The 12555-nt window shown below is 43.3% G+C and overlaps 1 protein-coding gene across 6 annotated transcripts in view; it reads left to right on the plus strand.

The window, feature by feature from the left end:
- Nucleotides 1–12555, plus strand: part of LOC308117159 (zinc finger protein 521-like) — a 142295-nt gene that overhangs the window by 2494 nt on the left and 127246 nt on the right. For 3 of the 6 annotated variants that reach the window (XM_080475856.1, XM_080475853.1, XM_080475855.1), the window contains one exon: nucleotides 8889–8942. Coding sequence is in view for 4 of the 6 variants with exons in the window: in XM_080475853.1 (XP_080331979.1) it covers nucleotides 8889–8942 (54 nt within the window). In the remaining 2 variants the exon portion in view is untranslated. Of the gene's footprint in view, nucleotides 1–8885; nucleotides 8943–12555 lie in introns of all 6 variants that reach the window. The other 3 variants (XM_080475857.1, XM_080475852.1, XM_080475854.1) reach the window with 1 other exon arrangement.

Here is a 12555-nt window from a genome sequence, read left to right on the forward strand (position 1 = left end):
TGTTTCCAGACTTGCTCCATTCGCAGTAAACCGCTCTATACATAGATTTCCTATTTCCCAACACCACATTGGCATTGACTGCTTTTTGTGTGTGTGTGTGTGTGTGTGTGTGTGTGTGTCTGTTCGTCGGTGTGACATTTGCTTCCCTCAAAAGACATATCACTTATATATAATTGTCTCCTGCCAGCATGCCGACACGCTACTACAAGTGTGTGTGTGTGTGTGTGTGTGTGTGTGTTGAGTAGAACATCTGTTTGGATTTGTGTACGTCTTGGAAGTGCGACAGGCCGGGGTGCAGAGTGAGCAAATCAGCATGCAAATGAAGTCATAGTGATGACATTGTTTGTTTTTGTTGTTGTCGGTGAAAATTCAAATTGGGGGAAAGAAAAAGAGAAAGAAAAAGAAATGTGGTTTCACGGAAACGCGGACGCTTTTTTCACGTGTCTGAGCGGGCCCGGAGCAGAAATGCGAGACACGTCATATAAGACGTCTCCCAGTTTTGGATCGGACCCAGAGAAGGCCAGGCAGATGTTATTTATTGTTCTTTTGTCCGTCTCCGTCCTCGGGGACGAGCACACACTCATACAGATGTCCGTCAGAACTTCTCTGTCATTTCGCTTTTTTCCCTTTCTTCTTTTCAAAGATACTTTCCCAGCGTAGTGTTAGTCTTGCTTTCTTTCTTTCTTTTTTTCTTTTTTTCTTTAAGAGACGGCAACAATCGTTTTTACGCTTTAGCACCTTGAATTGACTACTTCCAGATTCCTCGGCACGTGCGTGAGGCCGTGTGTGTGTGTGTGTGTGTGTGTGTGTGTGTGTGTTGATTTGGGGGGGGGGTTCAGGTTTCACTTTTCCGGGTTGTCTTCTTCTGCTGACTTGTGGTCAATGTGGACGTTTCTGGGTTTTTTTTTCACTCCAAAGGAACAATTTGTTCTGCTGGAGAAACGAGGAGGAACGTAGAGGGGTAGAGGAGGTAGACCAGAGCGGGGCATCATGTGCTGGAGGGAGGGGGGGGGGGGGGGGCTGCTTGTGGACGAGATGAGAAAATAATGCTGTGACAGTTGGCACTCCTTTCTCCCTGGTGTAACCCCCCCCCCCCGCGCACACACACACACACACACACACACACACACACACACACACTTCCTGGGTATTGGCTGCTTGTGGGAGTCAGAGGTTATGTTTTTGGTCCCATCGAGGAAAAGGGCAACATTACAAGTCCCGTTTCAATTAAGTCTGAGAGACAGATCCGGCTACGTTATTGCTTGGGGGAATAAATGGCGCAGGACGAGACCATACATCATTCGCTTATATGCAAACACTTCACCCCGGCCCAGCTGACATTTACTCAATCCCGAGCCTTCCACATTTCTCAACTGTAGGCACATTGTAATTTTGCTTTGATGTGCGCGAGGCTCTGGGTCGAGCACGTCGCCGGGCGAGGAGGATCTCGCCAGCGAACGGGATCCCGCCTCGGTGACGGCCCGCCACGTCGCCCGTCCCGCTCTCCCACTTCCTGAATGAAGCCAGACGGGGCTTGATATTTTCATTTGCAAAGCGCAGATCACGCTCTCGCTCGGGTCCTGATGTGTTCATTGGCTGAGGAGGGGAAGTTTCCGGCTCCGTCGTTTGCATACATGAATATATTTTCTGCGCCATTTACCTCGAGTATTGTGATGGAGTCACGCACGTCATTAAATAATTCGCCTTTTCTTGTTTTGAAAAAAAGGGGGGGGGGGGGTTGAAATTCGTGTGAATTCTCCTAATAGTTCACACTCAAAATTCAACCGTAGACGACGAGTCGATGCAGAGAAATCTGAGATTTGATCAGACGATCCGGCGTCTGCTCGGAGTTGAAATGCGCCGCTCGACACGGACGTGCAGAATCCGAATTTTTGAAGCAAATACGAAGCTAAATCGCGAGTTTCCTCTCGTGTCCTGAAGCGTATTTGGTTTTCACGAAGCTTTGATTCTAAATGCACGCGTTTAATTGTTTATATGCTGCGCGGTTCCCTCCTCACTTTCAACAATACATCCTGACGGCTTCTTTCTTTTCTTTTTTTTTTTTTTGCCCTAAAATTAGGCCTTAACGGCTGCGTCATCGCCAGTTTATAGGGAAGCTGCTGCTGCTGCAGTCTGCTCACAATTAATGATCTGTGGCATAACACCCATTAACACTTTTCTAATGTGACACAAAAATATGGTTAGTATTATCATTAAGGAAATTATGACGGAGCCATGGAAAAAATCCCATTAGCACGGCTGTCAGTGCTCTTGACATGCGGCTCAGCGTGTTGGACCGGGTGTCGCGGGAGCTGGCCGATATCTCCTCCTCCTCCTCCTCTTCCTCTTCCTCCTCCTCTTCTTCTTCTTCTTCTTGTTCCGTGGCATGTGTCTGTCTGTCTCTTGTTGTCATGGATTGTCTGCCACATGGAGAAAGAGTTTGCGGATTCTCAGCACTCTGCTGCAAATGAAAAAAACAACCAACCCCGCCGTCGTCTTTATTCATCTATCCATATTTAAATAGAAAAAAAAAAAAGTGTGTATATTTGATTGGCTGAATCGCATTAATATCTTCTATGACAAGTTGAATTTGCAGTAATCGCATAATGAGATTACTGAATCATGACTTTTTTTTTGGCGGCGGGGGTGGGTGGGTGGGTGGGGGGGGTACATCCACCACATACAGGATCACAAATATTACGCAACACGATTAGCATGCTCCGCTCCCGCAAATTATTTATGACACCAATCACCAGTTCAAATAATGCTCATTAAGAAAGTTATTCATGTGCAGTGTGTGTCCTCCCTCCCTCGCCCTCCCTCCCCCTCCCCTCCCCGCCCCTCTTTTCCCGGCCCTAATTGAGGAGAGTTGACCTCTTGACCCGAGCTAAATTGAGTTGTAGTCCCCGTGGCGAGCGTCTCCTTCCCGGTCAGTCAGGGCGGATTACACAGCCATTGTGCTCGGCACTGTATCGTCCGAGGCGGCTGTAACCAAGCAGATGAGTCACGCATATCCAGGAACACACTCAGGGCTTCTTTTTTTTTTTTTCTTCTTTTTTTCTTCCCCCTTTTAAATGTCTGAGAAGTGCTGCGAGACACACACACACACACACACACACACACACACACACACACACACACACACACACCAATACGTCGCAATCCTTTTCTTTTTATATATATATATATATATATATATCTACGCACTGCTCTCTTCTTACGCAGCAGGAATTCATTTGATGGATTAGAAAACATTCAAGCTGCTGTGAGTTTGTCATCTTTTGCTTATTCATGTCAATTAATTCATTAGGTTTTTGCTTTGTTTTTTCGTGCCACTGATTTCTTTCGAATCCAGTTTTGGTCTTTTAGCTTCTCTTCCTTCGGTTGAAGAATTAATTCATTCCTAAAAACTAAAGAAAAAAAAAAAATGAAAAAAAAAAACACCTTGGGAATTGTCACTGACGTTATAATGACAGTTACATTTTAATGTGTGTGTGTGTGTGTGTGTGTGTGTGTGTGTGTGTGTGTGTGTGTGTGTGTGTGTGTGTGTGTGTGTGTGGGCAGCGTGTTAATTAGCGGCCTTTAATGCTGTGCCACTTGTTGTGGGATTATGTATTTTCTTTATTTATTTTTGAAAATCAAAGGAGCCGCTCTGAAACTGGTCCCATGTGTGTTTGGTATTGTATCAAGGAAAAAAAAAAAAAAAAAGAACGAAGGAAAGAAAGAAAGAAAGAAAGAAAGAAAGAAAGAAAGAAACCTAGCAGCATGATTACAGTTTGTCACCAACTGAGTGATACACTGCACCTTGTCAAACATTAATTAACTGATAGCGCTGACGCGTTTACAACAGACAAGATGTATTCCGGCGAAGTCATTACCAGGCGATCATGAGCTTTAGCGAGCATTAATTAAAAAAAAAAAAAAAAAAAAAAAGGCGTCCGGACGCCGCCGTCGACGATCAAATGTCCAGCCAGGGCGGGAGCGTCGGAGAAGTTTGCCCCGGCTTGACAGCGTCGCCTCGCTACGGCGATTAATTACCCGTCAGACGGGTGCAAATGAGGAAGCTTGTTTACTTTAAATGACAAAACTTTTAATAAGTTCACCGTGGCGACAAATCATCGCAAACTGCCGCGATGTTTAAGTTCTTATGGCATCGCGAAATAGAATTTTCTGCCTGAACTCCCCCGTCTCACCAACAGGGACAGTAATCAAAACAAAAACTCAAGGCTCCCTCCGCCAATCTGATGGAACCGTGGGGGATTTATTAGGACCCCCTATCCCTAGCCCATTTAAATGATCCTGGATGCACGGCGCTCAACGGCGCTAGAGAAACTCATTAAACTCTCAGGGCGTCAGTCGGCGAGGCCTCCTCCGACAGGACAAGGTTTCTCCGGGGGGGGGGGGGGGGGCGCCGCGGCGGCGTCCAACAGCTACATCTATTCCATCGCTTTTAATTGATTTCGCTAATTAATTGCCAGACCCGTGACCGTTTGTCTCACATGTTTTTCACCTACATCGTTTATAGTCGTTGCTGAGGGAAATATTTACCATCGGCAACTTTCTTCTTCGCGGTTTCTTCGGTTTAGCGCTGCCAACTTTCGACTTCGGCTTTAGGGGACGCACACACACACACACACACACACACACACACACACACACACACACACACACACACACACACACACACACACTGTAGTTCTTCCTATCTGGATCCCAGCCAACCGTGTGGTTCAAGAATGCTTCTGCTAATCATTCAAAAAGAGACGTTCTTGCCAAGATGAAGAAACATTCATATGAAGAGCGTTTGTGATTTTACCTCAGAAAGATGGAGAAAAAAAAAAAACTAGAATCCGATGATGATCACTTGTTGCACTGAGATATATTTGATAAATGTAAAAATAGGTTAAAAAGAAAAAAAGATGCTGGGATGAAGAACTAATAGTACTGTTTCAGATGCAAAAACTGCAAACAAACTAGTATTTTCTAATAAAAAACACACAGTTTTGTTGTGTTTTAAAGTACAACTTAGGTGTATGATCATTGTGAGGGCCACAAAACTTAGGTTATGAGATTAGAGGCAAATTATTTAATGAAAAGGTCAAGCTTATTAAATTAACCTACATTTCATACTCCTCATCCTTTAAATCGAGGATGTCAAACTTAAGGCCTTCGGGTGTAAATCGTCCCACAAGAGGCTTTAATCTGGCCAAACAACCAAGAAAAATGGCAAAAACGTGTATTTTTTAACACATTTCGTAAGAGTAGTGGACAAAACACCACACTGAGATCTGAGCGGAGAGATCAGTGATCAGTTTGTGAAAACGTGCTTAAAGCAACAGCTAAAGAAGTTTTTTATTTTTTTTTTGCACCAGAAGGTTTCAATAAAATTGGCTTTGTGTTGATTGTTGTATTTTTTGAGAGTAATTGAGTGGTTTTTATGAAAATAGAGACATTTTCATCACATATACTGTGCACCACAACAACAAAAAAAAAAAACCCTTTAAAATGTTAAACTTACAGGCTATTATGGCACCATTTTACCTTCCGGCCCATTCAAGATGAAATTGGGCTGTATGTGGTCACCGCTGTTTTAATTGCATTTCCGATTATATCGGATTAAAATGACCTTTTTTTTTTATTACCAACACACGTGAAACTAATGGTTTATTAATTTGGCCACAACTGATGAGGGAGAGATTCGCATCAGGGCCACCAGTTGCTTCTGTCTGATGTAATACATGAAACAAGGACGAAGTAGAAGCTATAAAATGGACTTTAATGTTAAGTCAAGAAGTATGGATGCTATACAGTTGGTCTCAAGTCGGGCTCTTTTCTTCAGGAGTCCTGATGCGAGTTGAATGGTCACAGGAAGTTCAGCCAGTCTACAGTCTCAACGTGTGAGAGATAGCAGCCCTGGCGTCTCCACAACGGTGTTTTCATGTTTTAGGGGTTGTCTGCGGCCAATTGTAGCCTGTGTAAGTGTGTGTGTGTGTGTGTGTGTGCGCGCGCGCGCACGTTTGCAGTCTTCATAAGAAACAGCTCCACACTTTCCTTCTCCATTTTTCACCGAGGTTTGACACCCCACTTGACACTGACTCGCGCTCCCCTGAGGAAAAGGCTTCTGCCACCATAGGATCCCGCTTTAATTATGCAAAGTACAGGATATTTTGTGCGATTTTAAAAGTGCGCCAGTTTCTGCTTTGGCAGTCACTACCACACTCCCCTACTGGGAGGTCCTGTCAGACTCCCCCCTTTTCCTCTTTGCCCAAGAAAATGAAAGGCTGGAAAGAAAAGACATAATGGAGAATGCATTTCAACTGCAGGGGTGGAACGCAGAGGCGTAAGAAGTCCTCAGTGAGACCCTCATTTTGCATGGAACAGGTGGGAGACTCTTTTGTTCTCCTCCCGCTGTTAAAATCCATTTCATTTCTTGTGCTTGACATGCCACAAGGAAGTCTCACCAGCCCCCCCCCCCCCCCCCCCCCCAAAAAAAAACCTCCCATGTAAAAAGGGTTCCTGCTTCTTTTTTTTTTTTTTTTTTTACTAAACAGGAGCAGAGTTTTATTTTATTTTATTTTAATTTTTTTTACGGCCCAGTGTCAGAAAGTCCAGAGTGTTTTAGTTGATCTGAGGCCCCGTTTACACGACAGTGTTTCAAGTGAAAAAGCAGCGTTTTCGTTGCACAGAAGTCTGGCATGCCAGGCCACGAGGTGGCGCTGTTTGTTGTTCATGTGATGGAACGACACACGAAAAGAATCGAGAGTACCCGACATTCGTGTGGACAGATGAGGAATTGGATGCAATTTGGGCTCAACTAAAAACTATGGCTTTTGACTATAAATTAGAAAATGGACTGGTAGCCATGCCACTATGGCGGTCGCCATGTTTGTTGTTGTCAGTCTACTTGTGCATGAGCAAGAGAACTATTTACTTATCTACTTGTGGCGGAGCCGTTTAAAAAAGTAGGTTTTTCAGTGTCAACGACCACCATTGTCATGTAAACGGTTTGCGTTTCACTAGTTTTTGTTGTCGTGTAAACAGAGTTCATCATGAGTTTATCACCCAACCTAGAAAGAAAAAGAAAAGAAAACAGGCAGTGATTTTTCCTGGGGGGGATAATCCCTTCCCTGGTTTACATATCCCACCTTTTTCAGATTTTTTTTAATAGAATCTCATCATATCGTTCAAGGTTTCATAAGGATTAAAGCAACTTCATCAGCAGATCGGACAAAACACATTTAATATGTGTTTTTGAAAAGCTAAATAAAGTCTAAACTCCTGCCTCACACACAGTTTGCTTAAGTGAAAGCCATAAACTGCTTGATTGCTGAATTTTCTTTATTTTCACAATGTCAAGTAACATTGAAGTTTATAAGTCACATTTATAAAAGTAAATCTCCACAACTTGTGCAACTTAAACATTTGTCTGGTATTGCATTTCATTTAACATAATTCAACTAGTGGCATACATATTTACAGACTTTTTTATTTTTTTTATATTCCTATATCTTCTACTTGTTGGTTGTTTTACTGATTTCCTCTCATAACCGCCTCTCCTGTATAACTGACTGTTTCACTCAGTAACGTCCTACAATTTAACACTAATAGATGATCTTCTCACTGACTGGTGATGATCCATGTGATTAAAAAAAACATTGCTAATGTGCACTAAAGGTGCTACTTCTGTATATAGCATGTAACTGTCGCTCCTGTTACACCTGCAATGCGGCGCTGAGGCTTATTGTACCATGCTATAAAGTCTTTGTTGTCTATGTATGACATTCACTTTTAAAATGTGTGTTTGAATTAGGGCTGCACGATATTTGGTAGACATGCGACAATGCGATGTGATGATGTGCATGTATTTTTATTTTTATTTTTTAAATCACAGTGCCTTTTCTACTGCTGTGATGGGGTCGTGTTGTATTTAAAAAAAATTGTAATATCTTTTTGATATTATTTCTTTATTTTTATATTATATACTTAAAAAATAATATTTAAAAAATATTATTTTACAAGTCTTTAATTTTTTTTTGATATTTTTAATATTATTCATATTTTTATATTTATAGATTTTATTTTTTTCAATCACGTGTGTCTGCAGCATATTGGAAGTGGTACAGTCTGTTTTTAATTCATCTTTCTTTTTTATGTTTCTGAATTGTGCTCTGTAGCCACCAGGTATTAAATAATTAGAGATGTCTGTCAAGATGGGTTAATCCCACAATTTTGGGAAATGAATCGTAAATGCACATTTCCTTTGAATTAAGAAAACTTATCATTTTGAAGGCACAGTGTATGTAAGCATAATTAATCGTATCTTGTATTATATATCACTGCAACAATAAATTTGCGATAAATCGTGCAGCCCTAGTTTTAATAATGTAAATATCAGTATTCCTTTTCCCATCACTAATTCCTGTTAATATACACATGTATTCCTGTAAGTGTTTGGATCAGAGTTAAGGGTTAGGACTCTACAAATCTTCCTTTTGATGCCCGTCTAATTTACTCGCCCGGCTTCTTACTAATCACCATCATCAAGGTGTGTTTTTCTCACTTGGTCACTGTTGATGTTGGGAGGATGTGTCGCGGGAGACGTTCATAATTCATCACGTCATTACTCAGTCCAATATGTTATTTACGTGGGTGGCTGTTTGCCTTGTTGCCAAACCTCATACATATGAAAGGCTTGAGCGGATTCCCAAACCGCAGGTCGAGCAGTCGGAAAAGCTGCTGAAGTTTTTCCATATAGAAAAAAAAATAAAAAATCTAAAAAGTGAATAAGGGAAGAAAAACCTGAGCATGTTTAAGTTTTGTTTCGCAGTGTTAACTCTTTCTTTCCCTTTGTTTTTCCCCCCTTCTTTTTGCTCTGTTTCTGGCAGTAGAAGACAATGTGACAGAGGACCAGCACAGTCCCGGGCAGACTGCCATTCCAAGCGGTAATGCTCCATTTCATATTTCATCATTTTCGGCTGGAAAGTGGATCATCTGTCTGTTTGATTGTGTGTGTGTGTGTGTGTGTGTGTGTGTGTGTGTGTGTGTGTGTGTGTGTGTGTGTGTGTGTGTGTGTGTGTGTGTGTGTGTGTGTGTGTGTGTGTGTGTGTGTGTGTGTGTGTGTGTGTGTGTGTGTGTGTGACCGACCACAATGATATAAACTACGGGCTTCCTGTTGATGAGGCTTTGGTACTATAAAGTGCACAGGTTGCCTTGTTGTGTTTGTGTGCATGCATGCAGGTGTGCTTATAGTTGTCCTTGTGTTTCTGTCCCCCCCCCCGCCGCCTCGTCTTTGTTTCCCGGCCCTCTGTATGATGTAGAATAGAGCTACGCAGATGAATGTGTCCTGTCTCCACGCGTGCCATTCACAGTGGCCCTCCAGGAACAGAGCGGTAATTCAGGTCAGGCTAGCAGAAAGCCCCCTATGAATGAAGCCTGCTCCTGATGCACCGCGCCGTATATTTTCATTTCATTTGTCTCTGGTAAAGGTTAAGTCTCAGGCGTGGTTATTTTAAACCCGATATGGATGGTTTTGCCCAGCAGGCTGGGGACCCTGGGTACTCCTCGGCTGCCACATTAGTCCAGCGTTTACCCACAGCTTTCTGAAGCGCTCCGGTGTGAAATACAGGAAGCTGAATCCACACGCCCTGCCTTTCTTTAGCGCCTTATTAGCTTGTGATCTCTATCAACCTGCGCCTCGGTATCAAGCGGGTATTTCCCAGGTAGATTTCGGACTCTGGATCAGGACCATATTTAGACAGAAGCAGGTCGATGCCTCACTTGTTTTGCACTTTCTGACACTTGCATCCCGGCCTCGCGCGTTTCTGCGACGCTGAACGTCAACTTTCCGCGCCTGATAGTTCATTAGCTAGTAGCTAAGTAGCCAGTAGCTAAGACGGCAACAGTGAAGACAATGACGTCAAACTGTTTGCACTCAAGGAGTTTTTTTTGGGTTGAGAGCTAAAGCACTTTGCGCTAAAGCTGAGAATTACAGTTATGTAATGTTTAGAAAATGGTTAACCAGCTTATTTCAAACTAAAAAGTTTCTTCAAGTTTGATCACTGGTTTGCTTCGTAAACTAGCTTTTCTAGCTTTTGAAATACCTCACCCAGTCCTTTTGGTAGCTACATTTAGCACAGTGCTAATCCTTTTGAAGCTCTGTGACATAAACACAGATTAACTCAAAGTTCTGTACGTGCTTCAATATACTTAAGTACTTCTTAATCACTAAATCTTGGGAAACTTTGCGATTTTGGTCAATTAGCTGTAAAGCGAACCATTTTAAAAATGTGATTTTAAATTTGTGTGTGTCCACCCAACTGGAACGTACGGATGGATAGAACTCCGAGCACAGTTTTGAAACCAGAATGTTTTTGTCTAAACTAAACCAAGTGGTTTTGCTCGCTAAACTTTTTTAACACAATTTCCTGGAATGTCCAACATGTCCAACATGTCTAGAATGTCCCATCCATCCATCCAACGTCTCCCGCTTATCCGGGTTGCAGTCTGAGCACTGTCACCCAGATCACATTGCACTGATAATTAGTGGCGCCCGGCGTGGGACATGAACACACTATCTTGAGTTTGCGAGTCTCATGCTCTACCAACTGAGCTAGCCGGGGGCTCCAGAGTGGCCAACAACCTAAATTTTCCAAAGTAGTTTTACTAAACCTTTTAAAACATTGTGATCTAAGGCCCCGTTTACACATCGTTTTCAAGTTAAAATGGAAAACCTTTGTTGCGTTTTGGGCGTCCGTTTACATGACAGCGGTGCTCGGAGCCTATTAAAACATAACTTTTAGAAAATGCTCCCAACTCCGTCTCAACGGGGATAACACCACTTTTCTGAGAAGCTGCTACGGTGCATGCTGTAGTAAATAGTTCTTCCTAATAGTTCGACTAGATGAACAAAAACAACAGTGTCTTTCTTCCGTTTCCGTGTAATCGGACGTTGTTGTTGAAACATTGCCTTGTGTACATAAAACTTTTCTGAAATGAAAATGTAAAAACGATGCGTTTTCTCCTGAAATGTCGTCGAAACAGGCCCGAAATCATGATATGGTGTGAAATCTATCAAACTTATTATGCAAACTACCTTTAAAACTCTATGCGAACCAAGCAATGTACATTTTTTAATTAAATCTCCCTTAACTTTTTCCCCCCCACTTAATAAATAGTTTATATGCCTGAATAGAGCCAAGTGGTTTTACTCTGTAAAACTCTGTGATTTCAAACTAAATGTAGATCTCTAAGTCTTTTTCTGTGTCTCGCTGAATTGCGACCGTAAGATCAGCAGGTACATTCAAGCAGGCCTTTGGTAAATTGTTGATACAGGATTCATTTTGGGTTTAGAATCGGTTCACATGCTTCGCCAAGTTTTGCCGCCGCGAGTTTTCAATTGACCCTCGCAGCTTTTTTGCGGAGACCCGAGAAAAAAAGCAGGGCATCACCTATCTGCTGCTGCTGCTGCTGCATTAATGCGTATCGATAAGTATCGGTAGGTCGTTCTGTGAAAAGAAGCCGCCTCCTTAACCTCCCTCGCCCCCCAGCTCCGGGGATGAGGGAGTGGGCATGAGAGGCAGCCTTGCCTGGGAGACCTCCTGTCATCCAGAGCCAAAGCAGAGCTAATGAGAGTGGCTGATTACAACGACCCCCTCAGACACACGAATCCCCCCCACCACCCCCATGCCTCCACCAGCCTCCATCTCCAGAGTGAGGGGGGTTCGGGGGGGGGGGGGGGGGGGGGGGGGGGGCAGACAGCCACCACATGATCGATGTCTGCCTGTGGAGAAATCAGGAGGGCGCACAAATTAATTTCTCACTTTCCTCATTTGACTTCGTCTGACTGATTTATTTTTTAACCCTCGCTCAGGATGCCGCGCCACAATCGGTCAATGGGAAACGAGCCGGCAAAAAGTTTCCAGGTTGAAATCTTCCCGTCACCTCCGACTTTGAAAGACCTGCGTTAAACACCCCCCCACCCCCCCCTTCCTGCCCCTCGCCTCGCCCCCTAAACAAGTCCTTACACCGTCAAATTGAAAAGCGGCGGAAAAGGCTTACCTGATTTCCACGCGTTTGCCTCTTTGACAGACAGGGCCACAATAGCCATTAGACTTCTGACAAGCCAAGGGCTTAATCAGACATGGTGTCAAGATCTGCCTCATAAGTAGACCCCCAGTCGCGCTCTTCTGTGACTCGGCGAGCGTTGTGCATGCCCCGCATCCTGTTTCTCATTCATGTTTGATACGTAGCAGAGGCAAAGGAGAAATGCTAACAAAAGAGGCCCTCTAAAAGATAGACAGTATTATGTGTAGTATAGAGGGGCAGGAACAGTGTGATATCGGAGATTTAATGAGGCAGTGCGCTTTTTTACCCAGAGAGTCTGGAGCAGGCTTAAGATCTGCAGCTTGGCTTTACCACCGCGCTGCCTGTGTGTAATTATAACCACATGCTCAGTGCTTTTTCCTCTTCTTTTATATATATACATCCCTTTCTTTTTTTTTGTTTCCTCTTCCCTTTGTGTTTTTATGCTTTCGGCGATCTCAGATTGAGAGTTTT

This window comes from Lipophrys pholis, assembly GCF_963383615.2.
Source record: "Lipophrys pholis genome assembly, chromosome: 1".
Lineage (NCBI taxonomy): Eukaryota > Metazoa > Chordata > Actinopteri > Blenniiformes > Blenniidae > Lipophrys > Lipophrys pholis.